This window comes from Anser brachyrhynchus (genome assembly GCF_964034855.1).
Source record: "Anser brachyrhynchus genome assembly, chromosome: W".
Lineage (NCBI taxonomy): Eukaryota > Metazoa > Chordata > Aves > Anseriformes > Anatidae > Anser > Anser brachyrhynchus.
Genome location: NC_137704.1, coordinates 14,252,248 through 14,277,457, shown reverse-complemented (window position 1 = coordinate 14,277,457; position 25,210 = coordinate 14,252,248). Strand labels below are relative to the sequence as shown.

Sequence of the window (25,210 nt, the reverse complement as noted above, 5' to 3'; positions counted from 1 at the left end):
GTGAAGTAATAACCTGCTCTTGGGACAAATGTTGTAGTCTCACATTAGGTAGCGATCACAAATGACAACTTATAGCACATTTCTGTTGAAGTGTAAGAGAAGTGTTCTAGTATAAGGGTTATTGATAATCTTTGTTCTTCTTCAGGTATTTTGAGTTTTATGAAGGGCCTTTGGAATACAACTCCACCAAATGCCTGGAATTACGACAGGACATCATTGAGGTGAAGGTTTTGTCTATGTAAGTATGAATAAATGTTTGCTAAAAAGGTTACTTTTCAGGCAGGATGGAAATGATAACATGATGAAATTATGAAAGTTGTAAGGTGCAAGAGATTCTTTCAATAGGGATCTCATCGGGGATTCCTGAGGCAAGTAGTGACATTTGGATTTGATCTGAGATCTATTTGAAAAAAAAAATGGAGGCTTTTAAATACATTGCGACATTTTGTTCAGGACCAGTATTCCCAGTTTGGAATTAAATAGTGTTTGCAATATTATGTGTAATATTATATTCCAAGCCCTCTACTGAAGGTAATTGAAGAGTAAGAACAGAGAGACTGACTCATGACTGACTCATGCCCTGTCGTTGACGGTGGACAGTAGTGAAGGCTAAGAAATGAGGCCAAATGGTTAGCCCTACCTGATAACAAATACTGGCATGGGGTCTCTCTGAGCGGTAGATGGTGTCTAGACTCCAGTAGTCAGAGTGGACAACAAACCTCTTTGTTAATTTGTTTAGATCTTTTTTGAGCCCATTTGTACTTTTGAGCCCACTGCAATAATTTCCTGCAGCAGTGAGTTTCAGTAATAGCACTCAGTAAAAAGTATGGAAATACATTTCTGAGAAATCATAAAATATCTGTATTTTGTCTTTTTTGGTGCTATATGTACATCAGGAAACTAATGAGTTGACTGAGATGTAGCCATGAAGCTATAGAGCTGAAGTCAGGCAAAAAAGGTTGCCCATGGAGCTGATTGGACAAAGCAAAGCAGGATGGTTTTGTGTTGTCCTGCATTTTCAGCATCACATTGTATTTAGGTGCTTACATTATGTGTAGTCCCTTACTGTATCTACAACCAGTGGTGTAGTTATCTTACCTCCAATCCATAAGGTTTGTTAAGGTCTGTGAAGTGCACTGATGGTCTCAGCTGAAAGTGCAGCTGTATAAGAGCACAGCTTTAAGCGATCAAGGCCACAGCAAATAGAAGTTGTTGCTCTAGGTCTGCATGAATTTTGAGCATGTCTCCCTTGCTGACTTTGTGCACCAAAAAATGTAGGTTATGTCCTTGTCTTCTGTATTTGGTACTGGATGAAGGAACACAAGTAGCAACTTTGCACTGCCTGCTGACTTGTAGTGCTTAAAATAAATAGAAGGGGTGAGAATGTGACACTTCTGCCTATGTTCTGCTGAAGATGGTGAGTTTTGAATTGCTTTTCTGCATACTCGTTATATGGTACAAAGAATTACTCATTTCTCTTCATCTTTTCCAATGGTACATAGAAGGCAGTGGACTCCTGCTCAGTTGGATAGTTAGCCTTACTTCTGTGATAGATGCCATTTGACATTAAGCTCTTTTACTATGCTGGATTCTTCTGATGTGCTTCCTTCTGATGGGGTGCATTTCCTAAGTCAGCCCTTATGGTAATGGAAGATTTCCAAGTTAATATGCTCTGGTGGGCTACAGAAAGTACAATATGACCTAATTCCTTCCTCTAACTTCCACAGCCTGGGAAATCCTAAGTTCTACTCACTTTAAATATATAATTCTCTTAAAAGTCTTTGTTTTATTAGAACATTCAAAGCCCCCAAAGTTGAAGAGAACTCATTAATACCTATCAGTCTTGAATAATTCTCAGACTTCAAAATTTCCCAGCCATATTATAACATTGCTGCGTACCTCTAGGTGTTTGTAAGGCTTTTGTTATATCCATTGTCCAAATGCAGAAAAGTGTGTATGAACTGTTAGGTAGAAGTAGTTGGAATTGATACCACCTAAAATGTGTCACCCTTTGCTAGCCTACTGGAATTAGGAGCATCACTGCTTGATGTAGCTAAAAGTATATTTATTAACAGAGGGGGAGGGAGAGCTCCTTATGTAAAGAGCTTTTTGTGTTCTCTTCTCCTCACACATGCTTATCCCTGCACATGTGCAATTGCAGTTTATACAATGAATTTACCAACAGTGCTGTTCTGTAGGATCTCATGGATTAACATACCCTCACCAAAATATATGCAGCAAATAAATGGAGAGGACCCAAAAGACTATGCATGGCTGGGCCTGTTAGAGCCTGTCTAGGACATCACACGAGCAGTGTGAGGCGAGGGCACGGAGCAGCACCTTGTACTCCAGAGCCAACTCACTCCCCCAAACCACCAGTTCATCTCATTTTATCCCAGCCAGCAGGCAATTTCCACTCATCTTCCAAGGTGATAGCTACCACTACCCTCATCCTGTGTCTACCAGAGGCAGACTAAACCCAGAGGCAAGCAAAAATGGACAGAAACCAATGTCATTTTATACCGGTGAAGCAAAGCCGAAATCTGACTCAGCTTGCTGGTCTACCACAGATGGGCAGGCAAGGGGAAGCAGAGTCGTCTATGGGCACCTTCTCTGAAGGGGTGAGAGGAAGACAGGAATGTTCCCATGAGCAAGGCAAATTACTGCATTTTCTTTTGGAACCCCCTCTGTTATTTGTCTTTACTTTCCCTGTTCTTTCTTTCTAACAATTCTCACATTCCTTCCCTGTATACATTTTCCTTAGCAAAGACAGTATTGGGACATGACAGGAAGCCCAGCTTTTTTGATTTTGGTTCCTCTTTCAGTTATAAATTAATAATATATACATTAATTCCATATGATAGTTTTAATTTAATTTCATTAAATAATTTTAATTTCATTCCATTAATTCCATTAATAATTTTACAATCATATTTCTTCAGGTTTGGTCACGGTGCTACACTACACTGTTACATGTCCCCCAAACACAGAAGCCATATGCAGGCCCTGCCCTGACAAACAAGGCCATGTACTGGCTTCCCAAAGTCAGTGGAAAATCACTTACTTTCAATCTACCTCAGTTTCCCCACTTCATAATCCTTGTGCCCTTGAGAAGAGGAACTGAAGACTTCAGTGTTAAATGATCTTGCTACTCTCCTTGCAACTGGAAAGTGATCCCCCTGGACTATTAACATGGATGTCACAGAGATAGGAAAGTCAGATGATTAATCATGCTGAAGATCCAGTTCCTTCTTTCCTGCAAAATAAGGAAAATGTGACTCACTGTGTCCACAGGGTGGATGGAAGATAAAACAAAACTGGTGGTATGCATGAATGACCTGTAGATTAGAATGATTGAAAACAGTCACTAAAATGGATCAGAGAGTAGAGGAGGTTGGAAAAAAGGGGGAATATCAGGATTCAGCAAGGTGACAGACTGCTGCAGTCATGAAGAAAAAGATAAGAGCCAATGGAGATAGTAAGTGGAGTCTGGGAGGAAAATCAAGGATCTTAATCTGTCTTCTGTGCAAGCCAGAAATAGCAAGATTATTTACCCAGCACCTGAAAAGACATCAGAGGCGCTCAAAAATCCCTAGATATCAAGGGGTAAAGCATCCACTAGGAAGCAATGAGACCCTGAGATCAAACCCAAACCAGCAGAGTCAAGGTATGCTAGCCTCTGAGTCCAAAAACTCTCATTTGCTGACCAAAGAGCAAGACTTGGTCACTAAAGACAGTGAAATTAGCTGAGAAGTGAAAGGCAAACACTTATTTGAACAGTTTATTAAAACTCACATTTGCATTCAGTGGAAGCAGATTTGAATCTGAGTTGTCAAGCTGCAAAAAATACTTATTTCTCCAGTAAAATGAGCAAAATGTTCATATTTCTACTCACTGTATTAATAGAGAGCAATATGATATAATATGGGTCCCATGAAGAGTAAATATGGATGGAGGATGCTGGAAATGGGCACGTGTGGTTACATCACACATTGGCCCATACTGCACTATCCTGGGGACAAGCCTGGCTCTACATGTCGGAGGGAAATGCTAGTAATAACGTGGTGGAGGAGTATATTTTGACTAGCACAAAGAGCAAAATTGGAAACATAGGTGGGAAGCTTCTGGATTGTAACCACTATTATAGAGAAAAAAGGTTTTGTTTCATACAGCACATTTCACATTTGGGATAAATTTTGTATCAGATATTCACATTCAACTTCTGAAAAACCCGATCTAAAATTACTTCCCAAGAAAGATAAAACAATATGAACATTCCTTTTCTGATCTGTGGCTGGACAATAAACATCCAAGGAGTGATAGAAAATCAGCATTTTGTAATAATTATTCATAATTAAAATATTATTATTTGTAACAATTAGGGGAAGCACAAAACCCACAACAGTTGACTGAAGCAGGTTGTGAACTTATCAAGATAAAGGACTGCTCAAGTCCCAGGCAGAGTCTCACAGGAAATCCCAAATATTTTAAGATGCCAGCAAATTCTGACACTTGAGACTATAGCACAGTGCAAAGATACCTGACACAGCATGGGTACCACAAGCAATCTCACCAGGGCACTAAAGACCTGACTAAGCTAATTCCTTTGCATCTCAAGTTTCCAAAGCTGATATATTTACTACCGGGTCAAGTATCCCTACACTGTGCTATATTCGTCAGTGTAAACATAACCACCAAGCCCCAGTTGTGCTAAGGGCTTGGGTGGAAGATGACAAGCAAAATGCTTGATAAAGGCACTGTGTTTGTACTCTGTGTCAGCCACGCGAGTAGGCAAGATTCCCTCTCTCCATGTGTGCAAGCCTTCCATGCTGTTGAATGGTCAAGATTTTCATCTGGGACTGTGAAAAGCTTGTCTGTATTTGTTCTTATGGGAAGTGCCATGAAGCTACAGTGACGGACATTGTTTTTAAGGTTTCCATCACAAGAGCTAAAGCATAAAACTAACTGCATAAAGAGGGCGCGGAAGGACAGTGGCTATCTGCAGGGCTGATGAAAATGCAAAATGGATGCAAGCAATGGAGGGCAAGGACACCTCAAAGAAATGAGAGGTTAAGTCCATAATTTGCCTGAGGGAGGCATGGACTGCTGAGCAATGAGTACACTTGAATTAAGAAACAAGAAATGAAATGAAAAAGCAATCAAGGGTAAGAATGAGGCACAGTGAAAGTATGAAAATACAAAGCTTTGCACGGCAATTTCATCTGAACAGCATTCAGCAAGTGTAAGAAAAATCAGGAAACTCCTATCAGTTCAAAAATTAAAGACCAAATTACCAGGACAACAGTGGCCACCGAGGTGAGCAGTGGCTCTGATGAGATCGCTCACAGCCAGAGCTCTGCAAGAACACAGGTGTAGCACAACTCCAAGCAGAAGTTTTGGGTTTGGCAGAAACTTTGTTCTAGAAACACAGGGAAGTCTGAGCTTTGTACCTGCCCACACATGTAGAAGGAAGCACCCAATTTTTTCAAAATGAGATAAAACAAGTTGATGGCAGGTTATAACAGAGGTGCTTTTGAAAGATAAGTCACAGGTTGCAAGCCCCTTTGGATGAAGAGTTTGCTTCATAGGTGTTTTATGCTGGGCATTAGGAAAACTCTACCATGACTTTGTCATACAGAGTCAACAGTTGTGTATAAAGTACAGAAAGCAGAGTCAGCCTAGATATTAAGCCAAATATTCAAAAAGAGCTGTTTGAATGGACAAAAATAGGCCTAGATCCCTGACTGACGCAAGCTGCTGCTGGGTGTCCTGTGGATCAGAATCAGGATTTAATCACCTCTGTTCACCAGTGAGGGTGATGGTCACCTCTTGGCTGGTAAACGGGACACCTACAATCCACCACTGCAGGGCACGAAGTTTCTGCAGAGCTCCTACAGCTCAACATGATCCCAACCCTACACAAGCCAACCATTGATTGCAACCTACACAAGCAACCAGATGATGGCCATATCCCATGTGGGTTTGCCATATATACACTTAGTTGTCTATATAGCTTCAAGATTTTGCTGTCTCCTGAAGTTTTCAGTGCTCTTCATCTCTAAGAAAAAACAATAACCACAACCAAGACAGGCTCCACAACCCTTCAGCGAGGATTGATTCATGTCATTTTGCTGGTGTAATGTTTCTGGGTAGAAGTGGAGGGGGCACAGAGCTGTATTATCAGAGAGATGATTCATTAGGTGAACTTCAGCTTGTCTCTTGGGGAAAATATTTAAATGGGAAGAAACTTTTAACCTGGGATACATGGTCTCAGGATGGTCTCAAATAATGCAGTCTGCCTGCACAGGAAGGTTTGCTCTTTCTTGCTGAGTTAGTCTTTGAGGTTTTGTACATGCCCCCTCTGACAGACCCTAGAGTAATCTTTGTTTAAGTTTTCAATAGCTTTGAAAATGTGTTCTTCTTGGCTCAAAAGTGTTTTTAAATTCACCTCTTCAGCTGACTCTCACTCTGGGAGGAAGTCAGGCTGTTAGAAAAACAATATTTAGTGAACTCTGCCAACACAATATAGGCATATAGCAAAGTATTACTCTGATATTTTTCCCTTGCCAAAGCAGGCAAGGACAATCCTACTGATTTCTTCCATGCAACAGGTTGGAAGCTGAGGACCGGGACCATTTCAACAGCTTTTACCATAGTGGCAGTTTCCTGATGTAATCCAGGATTATTCCCTGCTGGCCAAACAAGAGCTCACAAAAGAAAAAAAAAAGGCCAGCCCTCAACTGAGCATCTGATTCAAAGGCAAATTCAGATGAAAGCCGTGCACTGGAAAGATGAGTCAATACAAAAGCAAGAAGCAGCTCTGGATTTAAGCAGAAGTCCACAGCATTTAACCTACTTTAACAGATCAATGCAGTGGATTTTTAATCATCATATTAATCCTAAAATAAAAATAATTACCCCAGAGATCCGTATTAAAGTCCCTTAATTATATCTCATTTCATCATGCTTTTTACTCAGGATCAGGAGCTACAAAGACCAGAGCTTCTCAAAGTCATTCTCCAGCCTGGAGTTTAAGTCTCTTGTTAAGACATTAGCTGTTATGGGGATGAGAGACTGGCCTTGCTGAGAGCACTGACGTTCATCCTGCTAAAGGATGGGAAAGAGGAAGAAAAGCCAAAAGGAAAAAGGGGCAGGATTCAGCTTTCCAATAGCACATTATAAAACAGCAGGTAAAGGAGCGGAGAACATTATACGGTAGGTGAAAAATGTGTGAATATCTAGAAATCTGATCTCTGTGTTCTCCCCTTTGCCCGGTGACACCAGGAGCTCATTAATAGCTCATTAAAGGGAAAGAGAGGACCTGACTGGAGGTTGGACCCCTTCTCGAATTCCTCTGACCAGAGTTTCTTTCCTGGAGCATCCTCTCCTGCCTGCAGTCCTGCCATCCCTGCAGCCAGGCTTGGGAGCATGGCCATGGGTGGATGCAGGACCACCAGCCTCCACATCACCCCCCCAGGGATCTTCGGGGGGTTTATGGCAATAAAACCAGCTCATTCCCTGCTTCTTTCCATCTTGCTTCCAGAAAGATGTCCACACCACTTACTGGGACGAGTCCCATCTCTGCATTCCCCTGTGTTGTGCCCAAGTTGCTTGTTTCAGCTGTTTGCTTTAGGCCTCGCTGGCCTTCAGTACCCCCATATCAGTACCTGTATATATATGGCTTAGCATTGCTATCTCTGAGTAGGAAAATAAACAAACAAACAAACAAAAAACACCTAAGTTTTGCACTAAATAGACTGAATAGTTTGTCCTATCAAACACCTGATTCATGGTACCCTGTCTACAGCAGTTGAATGAGATAAATGCCATGTAATAAAGAATTTTGCTTTTCTTTCTTTTTATCTTTTAGGGTGAAACAAACTGAATTGTTTGACAGGTGGAAGAGCCTACAGATGTGCAAATAGGAGATGAATGTCACAGAAGCTAACCTATTCAAGTACGAATGGTTCGCATTAATGGGACTGAGTAAGATTTGCTTTAGTTTGAGTTTAGCTTCCTGTTAGCTGTTCCAAACCTTCAATATGGATAGCAAGAGTAAGCACTGTAACTGTTGGAGTACCATCCTTCTGAATAAATATTGACTTTTTTCTGCTTTAAAAAGGTCAGCAGGGAGGGTGAAAGAGAGCTCTTGTGGCATATGGGACAGTCTTCCCAACAAAGGCAGGGAATTTGGTATGGGAAAGACTTTTCCGGGTATGATTTGGGCAGAAATGAGGCTGGAGCAAAGAGTTAAAAGCTATATATAATGCATCAACCAAACTCTGGTGGTGTAAAATAGTAGTATCAATGGTGATACTGCAAATTTGGCCTACAAAATACTCAAACTGGATTTTTTCTATGGTGTATTAGGTACTGCCAGACCTTGTTTATCAGTTCTTTTTAATGGCTTCTCAGCTATTACTCCCCAACTATCTTCAGATGTTTCTTCTGGTACTGAGACCTCTGCAGTTTGTTTCTGTAGTACTTTGTCTTCCTTCATGTGACCTCATCTTTGCTGAAGGTCCTTCATGGTCCTTTCAAGATACAGCTTGTGAAACTGGTCTTGTGAAGGCAATAGAATGAAGCCAAAACAATACTTGAATGTTGTGTGTTAGCATATTCAGGGGCCATATTTGAGTAGGTCTATGGAAAATGCATTATTTCAAAGTGGAATATAGACTAATTAATTCTGTAAGTCACTGCAATGATTCAGATCTGTTGTTTAGAATAAGGCCCCACAGATTTCTCCCAAATTCTGTTTCATGATTACAGGAAAAAGCTGGCACGAGTTAATGAGAGAATTTGAGAATGCATGTGCTGAGTTAGTCACTAACATCTTTAAAAATAACTAATTGTTAGTCCCAGGATCATAACATTTTTTTCCAATGTGAGCTCCACACATATGTTTTTAATGTATTTTTCTGTAAAATATTTGATGAGCAATTATCAAAGCCCATTCTGGGAAAAAAAAAAAAAAAAGAGCCATGCGGGATTAGAGCCTTCTATCGTAAAGACTCCTTGGAGTGAGAGAACTGTGTCCTAATGATTGTGCCCAGAGTGCAAGGAGCACATAGAAGTACAGAGGCCAGCTGAGAGTTGGGAGCGATGAGAAATGACCATCTAGAGACCATCTGGAGGACCGTCACTCTCAGGCCAGTAACACCAGCACTTTAAGCAAAGAACCTCCCTCTCCATCCTACACAGTGCACTGAGAGAAAGAAGGGATGACAAACTCCTGGCACTGGATATACCAGTCTGGCTGATTCATCACTGCTTAAGAAAATCCCACTGGCACCTCTGTGGAACCTAACTTTTATTAGCTGGCTTCAGGAACAATAATCCTGCAAATCATGAAAAAAAAAAAAAAAAAGCTCAACATCTGTTTCAGTTTTGTCACTTGGGACAAGAATTTCAGTATGTGGATGTGTGGAGATACTGTAGTCCCTAAAAGCAGAAAAAAGTCTCTGAGTTTGGAGGTAGTTTAATAGGTGCCTCTGATGTTAAAAAGGACATGGTTTAACAACATTAAATTGTGGGCTTTCAAACTGTGTGAGTTCTGGGCCACCATGTGAGATGGGGAGAAACCAGAAAAAATCAAGTGGAAGCTACTTAAGCAGTAGAGAGGGAGGAAGAATGAAAATCACACTGATTTTTGTATCTGTAGGCTAAGGCAAACAATTTCCTGGATGGTCTTCCTCCATCAGATGTCAGACATTTACATTAAGGAATGTGTGTCAGGAAAACTATTTGGACAATAGATTAAAGAACATCTCTTCAAATTCCTTAATGCAGAACTAATGAAGAATGTATTCATATCTCAAATATCACAATTCAGTCCCACTACCTGCTTTTCATTATTTAATGATTTAGTTACTTGAAATTACTCATTGGCTCATTCAGTCTCAGTTGCTGCCTTGATCTGATCATCATACGATGTCATTCTGTTTCAGTCAAGTATGTAATAGTAACTGGACATCACTGAAATGCTTGCATAATTCCGTATTTGCTTTCTGATTCTTGTAATAAAACCCCTAGAGAAGAGTGGTTTATTTTTCCAGAAGAGTGGCTTATTTTTCCAATTCCTAGTGAGGCCACATACCCCAGAGGCAAGGTACTTAATCTAGCCATTTGGCTTTGTCTTCATGAGAGTGAGTTTAAGTCAGGGTTTTCAGTTTCACCAGTGAAAGGAGAAAAGCTTCATGGAAATGGATCCCTATTTGGAAAGCTACTCCTCCTATTTACATTTCTTATGAAACTTATGGTAAGGGGATCAGAGCTGAATGGAATTTTTCTCATGTCATGAATCCCATTTTTGAGATTTCAAAACTGTTCTTGTTGGCATTGAAATATCTGCTATTTTATCCCAGTGACAAAGAAATTTTGGCCATTTATCTGAAATTCTGGAGTTGTAGCCGTGACCAGACTGCCTGGCACCCATTTGTCAGGGCTGCACCATCTCCCTGATGTGCATATGTGAGGTCAAAAGCAAAACTAAGACCTTTTAAAGTTTTTGTGTAATTGAAATGTGCCATGCTCCACAGTAGTCTAGTAAGTGTGGTAGTGACTTTAGGTATTGCTGTGTCCCTGCTCCGCCAAGCTTCCACATCCCCAAAGACTAGCCCCTGTGTTTCCTGCCCACTGACGAGTAAATAATTTACAAAAAGTGGAAGACCTCTAAGGCAGAGAGGGACTAATTCATGAGGATGGTTTCCACAGGATATGGGGGCAGAAGCTCAGATTTAGGGTATAGAGCAGAGCAGAGTTTTCACATGGTTTTCCTGCAGCCTAGAAGAGGGACAGGTACAGGGGTCTCATTTCTTCTGTTTATTTATTTATTTTTTTAACCATAAATTCATCAGTCAAGGAAAATTTCACTGAACCTGACATTTTCTAAAGGAAAACCCAGCAAACCACCATTTTGCCCCACCTATTGTTAAAAATAGCGGTTTTTTTCTTTTTTTTTTTCTTTTTTTTTTTCTTCTGAAAAATGCCTTCTTAGGAGTAATAGTAATTGCAAATCCTAAAGCATGCTCTCAGCTCCTAGATCTTATTGATCTCTTTTTCATTTTGCAGGTCTACTTTGTTGAGGTGTTGCAATGCCCCTGCCTTTCTGTTCACCACCCAGAAAAATACTCCCTTGGGAACTAAACTGAAATATGAAGTGGATACTAGTGGAATCTTCCATATCAACCAAGAAATCTTCAAAATGTTTCCAAAGGTGCCTTATGCCTCTATCCATTTGCAGATTTAACTTCACTGTACTTGCTGCATTAGATTATATCCTATAGCCAAGCATTTAGCAATTAGCAGTTTGACATTTCTGCAGACATCATTGCTTATACTTTTAATATGTTTAGTTTTGATACAATATTTCAATTGATTATCCTATTTTCTAATGGTCATCTAGTCTAGTATGCAATGTACATGCCTTTTCCTGCAGAATATTAGCAACCTATCTGCAAAGTGGCTGATGAAGTAACTTAATAAAGCTGAATAAAAAAGACAGTTAGTGAACAGAACTTTTTAAAGTACAATATTCACATAAAATAAATCCAAAATTTGGGGTAGGTCTGCCTTTTCAGGGCATGATTATTTTATAATTCATATTCACAGTGACTGACTATTTTTATCCTTATTCCTACTTGCAGCTTATCTGTGAACAGACTGCAGAATTTTCAAATGTATCCATCATAAAGATTATTCAAAACCTTTTCAGCCTTGACCTGAGGGCCAAAGTGCACATGTTGTAACTGGTGGGTAAATCCCACTGCACTTTGTGACTGATGTGCAGAAATGGTCTTATGTGACTACTGATTTATCATGAGGCACACGTCATGAATTTAAAATGGTGTATTTGTAAGGGATAACTGCAATTTGTCCCTTTCAGAAAGGGAGGAAAATACTCAATTTCAGTACACAGGATTCTGTCATTAATGTTGACCTTGAGGGTCTAACAACTTTTAATCTGTTTGCTTTCTGATCACAACTAAAAGGTAGGGCAGTGCTGTTTTCTAAATGTGCACATGGGAAACTAGGGCAGAGCAGGGGAAGGACTGAGATCCAGGAAAGTGTTTTGGCATCTGGAGATATGCAAAGAATGGGTACATCTATGTCCAGGAGTATGATCCTCAAAACCCTGCCTAATTGCGCAGATGAATGCATGAAAGACTAAAAGATGCCTGTGCTTTGACTGGGAGTGTCCTGTAGCTGTTGTTGTATTTATCCAGGTGTGGTGGTTTTACTCAGGTGGGCAGCCAAGTTCCACCACGGCCACTCTCTCATTCCCCCTTCTCAAAGAGGAAGGGGGAGAAAATACGACACAAAGAGCTCAAGGGTTGAGATAAGGATGATTTAATTAAAGGGAAAAGGGAGAGGGGGGAAAAAAAAAAGGAAAGAAAAAAAAAAGCAAAGGCCACATGGAAGCACAGAGAGAGCAAAAGCAGTTGCTCTCTACTTCCCATCAATGAGCGATGTTCGGCCACGTCCTGGGAAGCAGGGCCTCACTAAGCGCAGCGGTTGTTCGGGAGGACAGACGCTTCCACAACGAGAGCCCCCCCCTCCCCCCTCCCCTTCCCCTTTCCGACCTTTTATTGCTGAGTGTGACGTCATATGGCATGGAATATCCCTTTGGTCGGTTTAGGTCAGCTGCCCTGGTGATGTCCCCTCCCCATCACTTGCCCACCCCCAGCCTGCTGGCTCCTGGGGGCTTGGAGGGAGTCCTGATGCGGTGCCAGTATTATGCAGCAATAGACACAACACTGGAGTGATACCAGTGCTGTTCTAGCTACAAGTGCAGAGCACAGCACTGTATGGGCTGCTGCAGGGAAAGTTAACTCCATCCCAGCCAGACACAGCACACCAAGTATGCTTCGAGGATGCTTTGCAGGGTTTATCACGTGCCAAAATGCCTTTGGGATTTACTGGGCAGCAGCTGTATGGCCAAAGCCACTCTCTGCCTAGGAGCAGGGCTGCTGCATGGCAAGTATAGGAGATACAAGGCTGAAAGCAAGGGAGCAAGAGCATAAGGGCCAAAGCTCGGTGCTGAAAGTGGACACCTGGCTTTTGATCCCCTTTCAGGACTGCTGAGGCATTTCATGTTAAGAAATCACTGGATAAAGCACAGACAACTCTGTCATGCCTCTCTGTTAGACAGGTGCTGCTTTTGTCCAACAGGCATAAGTGCATACCCTTTTGCCTCATGATTTATGAATGCTATGGGAAGATCCTGGAAATAATCACCTAGAAATGTCACACTGTTACCGCATCTCTCTGTAGTTTGCAGTATGAAGTTATTGATAAAATATGTATGTACAAAAAAGAGCGCTCATGCTTACATAAGCGCATCTCTACATATTCATAAGGTGCAGTGCAGCTCAGTGCTGCATCACAGCCCTCTCGCACCAGCGGCACAGTTCTGCTCTCTGAGATGTTATTTTTTCACTCTTTCTGGCTTCTGCAGCAGCTGCATATGTGCATATTATGACAGAATTTTGCCTAAAGATTACAGAAAGATGAGTCATATCCAAGACCTTAAAGATGCCTTACCAAAGGCTCTAGGCACTGCTGGTGGTACAAGTGCTATTTAATAATCATCGATACTATTAGTACAGGCAGTAGTGGCAAGCACTAAAGTTTGACCTAGATTTTGATAAATAGCTCTGATGTGCCATCTGATTTAGAGATACCTCCTGGGCTTTACTAGCTGCTCTGAGATTACGTGCAGACTTCTCCAAAGCAGGACATTGGCACCTGGGCAGCCAGCAGTTTGCAGGCAGCTAGGGAGGCGATGCCTTGGGTGCACTGATTTTATGGTTCATGTCCCCATGTGAAAGTCAGAAGGGAAAGCAGGCTTCTAGGTGACTTCTTCCATTATTAAGTCTGGACCAAAAGAGGTTACTGCATTTTTCTTTCTGAGTTAGCTGCTCACAGCATCTCTTATTGCACAGAAAGCTTATAAGCTGTCTGCTTATGTACACCATGGGAATACCACGAGCCAGAACCAGTGTCAACTTCCTATGATTAGTGCATCTGCACCAAAAAAAAAAGGAAAAAAAAATCCCTTCTTCTCTCCATGGTTCAGGAGAATGACTTTCCTTGCTGTGATGTTGCAGGATATGCACTACCACCGCTCCCAGTTTAAGAAATGTGCAGTGGTCGGGAATGGAGGAATTCTGAAGAACAGCAGATGTGGCCGAGAGATTGACAGCGCAGACTTCATGTTTCGGTAATCACCACAGCACCGTTTTGTTTGTTTGTTTTGCCTGTTTTCTGCTTTAATAACAAATAAAAGATTGCTAAGTTATTCTCTCTATCATGCAAACCTGGGATTTACAAACTGGTCAAGTCTGCTTCTTGCACAAAGTGGTGATATTTCAAAGAAAACACTGCACTGTATAATGTTTATTTTAAACTTACACTTTGAAGGATTATTTCTCCTGAACTTCATGTAGTTAATCACTGATTTATTGACAAAGTTTAATGTCCTCATTCAGCCTGCCCTGTTACTCAAGTTGTGGATTTATCCTTCTGTGGACATTAGCCCAGGCGTAGTGTCCTGTGAACATGGCCATGATTTTCTGGTACATTTCTGGACCTCTTCTGCATAAGAAGCATCTTGGCGAGACCTTAACAGCTCCACACCGCACAGCTCACGTGCCTCGGAGGTGTGTTTGTGAAGTGGTGCAGTCTCTTTGGATGCAGAGCTCAAGTGTTGCATAATGCATGTTTTGCTGATCCGTAGCATAGATTCCAGGTTGTGCAGAGACACCCAAGTGACTTTGAAGCTTCGGTGTCTTTACACTGCACTCCCCACTGTATCTGGAGTTACTCTGGTGTTGTATGGTCAGGGTTGTCTCATTACTTGCATCAGGGATAACAGAATTTAGCACTATTTTCATCATCCTTAATATGAAGGAAAGATTTTTTTATTATTGTGGTGGTTTTAGTCGGGTGGGTGGCCAAGCTCCACCACAACCGCTCTATCACTCCCCCTCCTCAAAGAGGAACGGGGAGAAAATACGATGAAAAGGGCTCAAGGGGTGAGATAAGGACGAGGAGATCGCACAGTAATTATCGTGAGGGGCAAAACAGACTCAGCATTGGGAGATAGTAAGATTTATTGCCTATTACTAACAAGCTAGAGAAGTGAGAAACAAAGGAAAGAAACCAAAAGCACCTTCCCCCCCATCCACCCTCTTCCACCTCCTCCCCCCCGAGCGGCGCAGGGGAACAGGGGAATGGGGGTTATGGTCAGTCTACAGCGCTTCTTCGCCGCCGCTCCTTCTCGGTCACTCTCGTCCCCTGTGCTGTGGGGTCCCTCCCACGGGATGCAGTCCTTGCTGAACTGATCCAGCGTGGGCTTCCCACAGGCAGCAGCTCTTCAAGAACTGCTCCAGATATAGGTCCATACCACGGGGTCCATCCCTCAGGAGCAAACTGCTCCAACCTGGGTCCCCCACAGGCAGCAGCTCCTGCCAGGTCACCTGCTCCTGCGTGGTCTCCTCTCCACAGGTACAGGTCTGGCCCAGAATCTGCTCCGGCAGGGGTTCTCCGCAGGCCTCAGTCGCCACGGTGCAGGTCCACCTGCTCCACTGTGGTCTCCTCCATGGGCTGCAGCGTGGAACCCTGCTCCACTGTCGTACTCTGTGGGCTGCAGGGGGACAACCTACTTCACCATGGTCCTCACCACAGGCCACAGGGGACTTCTGCTCCGGCGCCTGGAGCACCTCTCCCCCTCCTTCTTCACTGACCTTGGCGCCTGCAAGGCTGTTTCTCACTCCTCTCACTCTCCCAGCTGCTGTGTGGTGCAGCGTTTTTTTTTTTCCCATCTTAAATATGCTCTCAGAGAGGCGGAAAACAACATCGTTTATTGTCTCAGCTCTGGTCAGCAGTGGGGCCCTTACAAAACATGGGGCAGCTTCTAGCTTCTTCTCACAGAAGCCACCCCTATGGCCCCCTGCTACCAAAACCTTGCCACGTAAACCCGCTACAATTATTCATATGCATGTTTAATCCTTCTCAGAATCCTATTAAGTTCTTTGCTTGGGTCATGGCGTATGACAGCTAGCTCATAGATTCATGACCTGTTTTATAGAAAATAATCTTTTTTACTTCTGTTGGCCCATTTTTTGATCTTAGGTATATTTTTGTAAGATTAAAATAACTGTTCATAAATCAATGAATTTCTCTGATTTCATACCATACCAATTAGTCCAAATTTTGCCTCATTGTATTCTTAATTTGGCATCAAATGAAAAATAACTTTTTACAGGCCCTACCTTCACTATTCATTAATTTCAGACCCCTTGTCTCTGCCTCCCGTTCCCCCTTTATATTAAACTATTGTCCTAATTCTATTCTGTGAAACAGTCTGGGCTTCACATAATCTGTTTCAGTTTAAAAGCCTGCTTTACACTGTATACATTAATTAAGTATGGTAGATTCCTTTCTACTGTGTTGGATCGCTGCTATTAGTATGATTGAAATGAAGGACACGTTACACTTGGAGATGACAAACTGTTGAGTGGAACTGGAAATATGGGCAGCAAATGTCATCGTTTATGTATAAGAACTTTCAGCGGAGGTCCCTTCTTACCGCTGTTACTCTTTCTTGGACAGTACCACACCTGCTTAAAGAAAGCAGATCAGATCAGTACAGAACATAGAAATTTGATTTTTTTGGTATCAGGAATTTATTAGAGACTTAAGTAGAACTGAAATATGAATAAGTACATAAGTACTCACGCAACAAAAAAAATGGTTCACCATCTCCAAAACATATGGGACCAGTGTTATGCACAAAGCTGTGTTAGAGTTTAAGAGTTTAAGTCTACTGTCATCAATTTTAAAGTAGAGCTTGTGTTTAAAGACAGGTGTCCTTAATCCACTTAACAGATCCACTTTCCAGTCTGACACCAGTTCTCCAAACTGTTGGGAATCTCCATCTTGGTCAGCAACAAAAAGATTATTTAAAATAGCAAACACTGCCTATGGAGCACTGCTAACATTCAACGATACCTTCAGGACACCTGGGAAAGTCTTTATATTATCAGGGAGCTGGTGGTCATCACCATGAAATGAATTCTGATAGCAATTAGTTATACTACAAGAGAATATATAAAATGCACACACACCAATTGCATTTACTAGTTGTTATTGTCTATCTCCATCTACTGGCCAGAGTGGAGATCTGTGATGAAATGTTGGATGCATGCTGCAATGTGACTATTCTTTTTGCAGGGATGAATTTTTGGAGTTCTAGAGCAAAAGTAGTTTATGCAGATTGTATAGTTTTTATAAGGAATTATCACCTTCAACAAATTTAACATTTCTTAATCCTGCTGTGAGTTGACTGTTTAAAAATACTAAAGCTAAATATTTGAAAACCTCATTCAAATATAATCTAATGAATACAGTGCTCAGTGCTAGGTGGAACTGAGAATGCTAGAGAACTTCAGAAGGATGTTGCATGACCTAGCAGAGAAAAGTGCTGGAAATAACATTGCCCATGAGGAGGACAAGGTGGTTTAAAAAAAAAAATGTCTGACCTGATAAAGGAGGACTCTCTGGGAGGTAGATATGAACCTCCTGAGTCTGAAAAGGACTTTGAAGGATTTTCATGCATTCCTCTGCTCCCCTATACTTGCTCTCTCCCTGTGACAGAAATTATATATTGAGAGCTTGAAACTGCACTGTAACATTGTGAAAACACTGAGAATTGCTTACCCTAGATGCCTTCATGGTTTTCTACTACTCAGCCCTGATCTTCAAAAGTATGGAGGTGTTTGGGAATTAGGCACAGCAGTAGTTTTGAGATATGAGGATCTAAACAGTGATGACTTTTATTCTGGCTTGTAGATCACTTCAAAAATTTTGAAAATGTCAGCAGATAGCTAACATTAGCTTGAATTGAGCATAAGACCAGCTGTAAGAACTTATGTTGCCTCTGACAACACATGCTGCAGTTTGTTTTTTTAGCTGGGTTTCCTATGGGAGTGAAACTTCTGTGCAAATGTGTTTTTCAGTAACTTCAGCATCTCTTGAAATATGCTCTAAATTTTGTAAGGTGATGAATCTAGGTCAAGGCCAGGGTAAGGTCAAGTTTTGCAAATGTTCACGTTTGCTCCTAATAGCTCTGACATCCACTGTCAAATCTGTACAGTCAGAATTGCTGCTCTTACACTGTGCTGGGAGATACTTACAAAGGGAAGGGGAGGGGAAGCAGGTTGTTTTGGATTAATTAGGGACTGGATTGATTTCTCTCTTGTGGAGCATATCCCCTAAATTCTCTTGGGTATAAAACAAAACGTTAAACACAATGTTAGAAGTGTAGCTTATGTATTAATTATGGAATACAATTGAGCTGTTGCTGAGGAAGTCTTTGATTTTAGAGGGTGATTGTCCTTGGAGCTTCATCCCAATTCTGGTTCTAAATTACCAAAGTAAATAGCTGAATTGCTACTAAGGGAGCAAAATGAGTGAACATTGGTTACATCTGCCAAAAGAGGACATCTCTGACAGACTTGGGGGAGAACAGAGGTCTTTATGCAGCCCCTAAGAACTTGCTACTTCAATGCACAGTCCAGGTATCAATGTGTTTTGATACAATTTTAAATTCTCAAAGTGTTTCTAGATTTGTTGAAGAAATGCTTAAATCAATTCTAATTTCTAGTGGTGAAAAGGTGTAAGGAATTGTTTAACTTTCTTACTATTTTTTCCTTTATAGATGCAATTTGCCTCCTATATCTGAGAAATACTTCACAGACATTGGGGTAAAGACGGATGTCGTGACTGTCAATCCCAGTATAATTACAGAGAGGTCATTTCACTTCTTTGTGTTTTCATCTCCTATTGCTTTTCCAAATCTACCTTTCATTAAATGCTAACTGTTAAAGAGGATTTTTATCCCAATATTAATTAGAACTGACACTAGGAATCATACATTCCATTCTGAAGTGAAATTATTTGGAATCAGTAACAACTTAAAGAAATGCGTTAAACATTTAAACCTTCACATTGATGATAGAAAGTGGGAAGCCGATGAGCTAAATTTATAACAGCAGAGCCATCCTTCCCCCAGAATTCCTGTGTGGTTCTGGCAAGCCCCAGGAAAATGTCTAAGACTCATTAGGTTGGAATTGACTTGATCCCACCCTAAATGCTTAAATAAACACACATCATCATATGTTTTTACAAAAATGCCAGTTAAACTTTGGAGCCAGGTGATTGACCTGGTGATTTCAGTTTTAAATTTGTTAATATCTTCACACCACCTTGCTGACAGGTTTGGGACCATGGGGCCCATTCCTGTTGACCTTTCTTGGTGGGGAAATGTATTTAATTTTTTCATCATTTGCTTGCACTGCAGTTTTCTTTTAAATGTTACAAATAGACATTCTAATTTAGAAATGTTTTTCTTCTGCTTTGGTGTTTGCCAGTTTTTTGAACTGTCCTACACTGCATAGTGCATTATACAGTTGACCAAGCCTTGGAAAAAATACATACTTCTCATAATAAAAGGAGAAATGAGACATAATCAGAAATGTCTACAAAGTTCATCCACTGTAATGAGTGTATTGTCAAAAAAGGGGAGAATATGTGTGGTTTTTTTTATCCCCTGCATTTTTGCCCTACATTTCATACTGGTGTTTTAGCTACAGATTTAAATATATTCCCCTTGTTAACTGAAACATTATTTCAATTATCTCTGTATCAGAAATTTTTCAGTAAAAGTCCGCTGTGGGTTTCTTATCTGCTGGTCCAAACTGAGTTTGTACTGGTTTGACTGTTGCTTGCATCCTTTTCCCTTTAGATTTCATAAGCTGGAGAAATGGAGGAAGCCTTTCTATGACATGCTCCAGGTCTATGAAAACGCTTCTGTGCTGCTGCCAGCTTTCTACAACACTCGCAACACGGACGTCTCAATCCGGGTCAAATACGTCCTGGATGATTTTGAATCTCAGCAAGCTGTTTACTACTTTCATCCCCAGTATCTCATCAATGTCTCACGCTACTGGCTTGGCCAAGGGGTACAGGCCAAGCAGATTAGCACGGGACTGATCCTGGTGACTGCTGCCCTGGAGCTCTGTGAAGAGGTCCACCTCTTTGGCTTTTGGGCCTTCCACATGAATTCCTCAGGGATTTTTATAACTCACTACTACTATGACAATGTGAAACCTCGCCCCGGTTTTCATGCTATGCCTTCAGAAATCTTCAACTTTCTCCACATGCATAGCAAGGGGATCCTGCGGGTTCATACAGGGACCTGTAGCTGCTGTTGACAAAGACATTTCTTCCTCTGATGCAACAGTGCAACAGGAACTCAAAGCCTGTGTACAGTGTAGGAAGTTTTATTACACCCTGAGATTATGCAATAATTGTTTGATATAAATTTCCTCAAGGCATTGCATCCCATAGGACCTAGGATACTAGCATCCTTCCTGCTAGCAGAGTCAGGTCTGTAACAGTGTGGGTGAAACAAAACTCCTCTGCCCTAGGGTATGCACTACCCTGGAAAGCAAGTCGGATAAGAAGCACATTTCCAGTAGGTTTAGAGATATACAGAGCACATAAATATAGTTATAATTTATCATTTCACTATGAAGAAAAGCAACAAACTTTTGAGGAGAATCAGTGGTGGAGAATTTTAGCATAGTGTATGACTGTACATAGGTTTTTGAGTTGAGTACCTTTGGGGCATTGCCAGATTTTATTGAAAGCACTGTTCTCTGGCATTTGGGTTTTTGAAAATATTCTTTAGCGTTATAGTTTTAAGGACAATTGTATAACTTGAGGTCTTTGTTCTGTAATGTCACAAAGTATTGGTGAAAAATAGCAGATAGATTTGATAGGAATAAACAAGGTCACTTTATGAAATTATTCAGCTGAGATAGAAGAAAATGTTAAGCTCCCATTCTCAGCAACAGGTAACTGTGTTGATCATGACGTGTAATTGTTTTAGAGTTTCTTTCTTCTTCCTTCCTGTGTCTTACATTTCTGGTCTTCTCTGCTGTTAACATTTTCTTTCTCATTGTCTGTAATGCTTTCCTTCTTGCTAACGTATGTGCAATGTGTGCACTTTGTCCTACAGTGACCATCTCAGCTTGTTTGAAGTCTTTACTGAAGAAATGTGATTCTTCACACTTCTGCAAGCTTTTCTTGGGCTAAATAGCAAGGAGATTATGCAAGTTAGATGTTCTGAGTTGATTTTTGGTTCAAATATCACAGCATTGGTTAGAGAACGCATTTCCTCTTCAATTTTATTAAAGACTTTGTAAGAGTATCTTATGTTGATCTGCTGTTGTGCAGGTTGAGTTAAATATTTTCAGGTATATGTGATAAGTACTTGCAGGAAATGAAGTTAAAAGGCAGTGAAGATACTTTGTGGTTTGGAGTATGATGCTTATTTTAAAATTCTGCATTTCAAGACCTCGGGTGTCTTAATGTGGCATTTATTTGTGTTGAGAATGTTACTAGGATAATAAAAGGGCTGGTGTATTCCTTGAAAGGTTACCAAGGTAACTCAGTTATGTCAAGCTTGATTTTCCACCTGATACAGTTAAACTGGCAAAATCCTGACTCAGAAAAGATACCACACTCTGCTGAACCACGGTGTAGTAGGCTGCTGGCACATGCCCTTTCATATTGGTATGACTACGTACACAGGCTGGTGAGGTTTGCTGTTTAAGCTGTGCTGGCATAATTAAAATGAGCAGAGTTTCCGTGTGTAAGTTGTTAGGCTGAAGCACTTGGACTGTTGTCCAGTGCCTTGTCTTGTCTTATTGTTATGGTTTAACCCGGCCAGCAGCTAAGCACCATACAGCCGTTTGCTCACCCTCCCCTATCCCTCTCTGGGATGGGGGGAGAGAATTAGAAAGAAATGAAAGCCTGTGGGTTGAGATAAAGACAGTTTATTAGGACAGGAAAGAAAGGAAGATAATAATGATAATAGTACTACTACTACTAATGTTCATAAACAAGTGATGCACAATGCAATTGCCCACTACCCGCTGACCGATGCCCGGCCTATCCCCGAGCAGCCGGCCCCCCCACCCCGGCCAGCCACCCCATATTAATTGTTCAGCATGATGTCAGATGGTATGGAATACCCCTTTGGCCACTTTGGGTCAGCTGCCCTGGGTCTGTCCCCTCCCAGCTCCTGCTGCACCCCCAGCCTGCTCGCTGGCAGGACAGAGCGAGAAGCTGAAAAGTCCTTGGCCTGGTGTAAGCACTGCTCTGCAACAATTAAAACATCAGCATGTTATCAGCGCTCTTCTCATCCTAAATCCAAAGCACAGCACCCTACCAGCTACGAGGAGGAAAATTAACTTTATCCTAGCCGAAACCAGGACACTTATTTAGATTACAAGGATTTGGGGTTTAAAGTGCTCATCCTCTGTGAGGGATGTTTTTCTGTTTTGGGAGGGTGTTTAAATCCAAATTGGACTTGGATTTTGATTTTGTAATGCATGAATGCACAAAGCTTCTTTTAAAAGCCTCTGTGCTATGCTGAGAGCTCTGAAAGTTGATCACACTACAGATAAAATGATCTAAAAGAAAGTGAAGCACGGTGGTCAACCGTTTCAAAAGTCCCTACTGACCAGCAGTGACTGGGATGGTAAGCAAGAGTCTGTATTTCTTTTACACTAGACTCCAGAGGTCTGACTACTTTAAAAACAAACTATATTCTTGGTAAAAGAGTCAGAGCTCGCTTGGGAAATACGAGCTGGGAGTAGGTGAAGGGCCTGTGCTTAAGCTTTATGTATTTGTGTTGTGCTTTTGTTCTTGTGCTGCGTGTTGGTGAGCACCACCTCATGTCAGCTAGCTATGAGGTGTGCAGTGCGCTGAGAATGCACTTGTAGATGAAATGGTTTCCTTGATTTAATAAGCAAAAGAGATCTTTGTCTTTGCTGTGTTTTATAAATTAATGTGAAAAGGGCTTTGATAATGAAGTGCTGTAACAGAAGTGCTATGTAGAGAGCAACATGACCCGTAGGTCGGCCATCTTGCTGTGTATTAAGCTTTATGATAACAGGAATGATGCTGAAGCTGGTACGTAGAGCCCTTACTTCTTATTCTTCCTGAGTAAGGGTCTGGTAGTATTGCTTGGCTGCTGCTGCGTTGCTAAGGATACATTCTTTGATAAGGGTATTTCTTCACTATGTTGATTGAAGCGAACAAAAGCAACTGAAAAGAGTCTGATCTGTTGAAAGAGACAGTTCAAAAAGATGAGAAGACACTTGAGAAGCATCTGTATGTTGGAAAATAGCAGTGCAAATCCCTGATGAGTTGCAAAAATACTTTTGGAGTTTTGGACAGGAAAAAGGATAAGCAAAACAGTAATTACAGCTATCATGTAATTACAGGAACACAGACATTTCCTTTCCTTTGTTTCCTTCACATAAATGAACAATGTAAATTCACCTAGGCGATACTGTAATAAGTGCAGTTTTACTGTGTTTAGATTTTGATGGGTTACAAGTCTATGACTGCTATATTTTTTAATGATGTTAAAAATGTCTGTGCAGGATACTTCCACATGTGCACCAAAGGCCCAATCCTGCAACATTTATCTAAAAAGAGCGCCCATTCAAGTGGATGGGTGAAGGGATGCAAGACACGGACTCCTGATGGCTCTTGAACAGGAGACGTTTATTGCCCTTTTTCACTACTACATATACTTTCCCCGTAGCCCCACACGCTGTCCACGCGCCCAACTCTGTCTTACAGTTGGTTAGAGACCCTCAGACACACCTTGAGCCAGCCAGCAATTGGCCACTGCCCAAAGCTCATCTTTAACACTGCAGCCAATTTACTTTATCTCGACCTTGCTCAAGTTTTTGTTTCTACCGCTTACTTCCTCATTATCTCTAGTTCAGGGATGTGTGAAACAGCGCGAAGCCACCTGCAAATTCCTTCCCCACAATTCCCCCTTTTTTATTTTCAACCAACCAAACGCTTTTTATAGATTTTCCTGTCAAGCACCGCAAACATTGCAATAAGAAAGGTACAATAAGCAACAGGGTGAAAATCACATGCAGAATTACGATTGTAAAGTAGCATGCCTCCTAGAATCTGCATCAGCCAACAAGCCACTAAGCGCTAGGGATGTTGCTTCGCAGCGATGCTGCATCTCACTCGCACAGCACAATCAATCAATCATGCAAAGAGGCCTCTTGCACTTCTCATTCAAACCACAAGAAAATATCACTTAAAATAATTTGTCTGCAGCTTCAGGAGGTCCTTGTCTACTCCCGTGGTGAGCGGCTGAGAGTGGAGACCCCTCCGAGGAAAATGCTCGGGGTGCACCTAGGGGCGTCCGTTCCACAGTCGATCCCACAGCCGAGCAGAGCGGCTCCTGGCCCAAGGAAGGATGCTATTATAGTTTTGTATAATTACAGCAAAGAGATGCATTGCAATAAGGAGCAAGTGCGGCACTGACCATTTGTTTCATGATTTGTTTTTTTGCCTGAGCAATTAAACCTTACACATGCTGATGCTGTTACACATCCCAGGATATCTAATTCCTGTGGCTCTAGGGGCGCTTGCGGCAAGTAGACAGTCCAGTCTTTGTTATCTGCCGGGTTCCACACCAGACATGTCGTGAATGGGTCGTTAGCACTAGCCCGGGACAGGCACATCGCTTCTTGTCCTGTCATGTTGGCGAGGGTGACCCAGATGTTGCGGCGTGGTTGGATGGAGACCCAGGGCTGGCAATAACCGATGACAGCGGCGATTGTGAGGAGGAGGCCAACCATGGCCTTACCCCCCTTGCTGGTACCCACCTTGGTCCATGACCTGTGGGACACAAGCATGCCCTCGACCCCAAGTTATTAGAGGTTGGGGTCCCTCCCAAAGACCTGTATTTAATTTTTTTTACCATTACTAAGGCCTGCTCTGATTGTGGCACCTGTGACAGGGTGGAATTCATACTTTTGTAATGTTTTATTATGGGCGGTACCTCTTTGTGAGGAAAGGGTAATGATGGGTGATTCATTATGTGAAGTGCCTTTCCCAACCTGTTCTGTGGTGTTTCCTGGGTGTCTCCCCCTTTTTGTTTATTTGGCAGTGTTTTCAAGGTGCGATGTGTGCGCTCAACAGTGGCTTGACCCGTGGGGGAATGAGGAATGCCTGTGATGTGTCGGATACCCCAAGTTTGAAAAAAGTTTTGAAGAGAGTGACAAGTACAGGCAGGGCCACTGTTGGTTTTTAT

At 41.7% G+C, this 25,210-nt stretch overlaps 2 protein-coding genes across 2 annotated transcripts in view; both read left to right on the top strand.

Annotated features, from left to right (window-relative positions):
• LOC308184745 (ubiquitin-associated protein 1-like) overlaps positions 1 to 25,210 on the top strand; it is a 211,460-nt gene that overhangs the window by 125,876 nt on the left and 60,374 nt on the right. The window lies entirely within an intron of this gene.
• LOC308184790 (alpha-2,8-sialyltransferase 8E) lies at positions 110 to 21,803 on the top strand. Its single transcript, XM_080572347.1, has 6 exons — positions 110 to 238; positions 7,871 to 7,957; positions 11,074 to 11,218; positions 14,112 to 14,224; positions 18,725 to 18,817; positions 19,811 to 21,803. Exons 2-6 carry the CDS (start codon positions 7,929 to 7,931, stop codon positions 20,277 to 20,279), a joined length of 849 nt encoding a protein of 282 aa, XP_080428473.1. The 5' UTR covers positions 110 to 238; positions 7,871 to 7,928; the 3' UTR covers positions 20,280 to 21,803.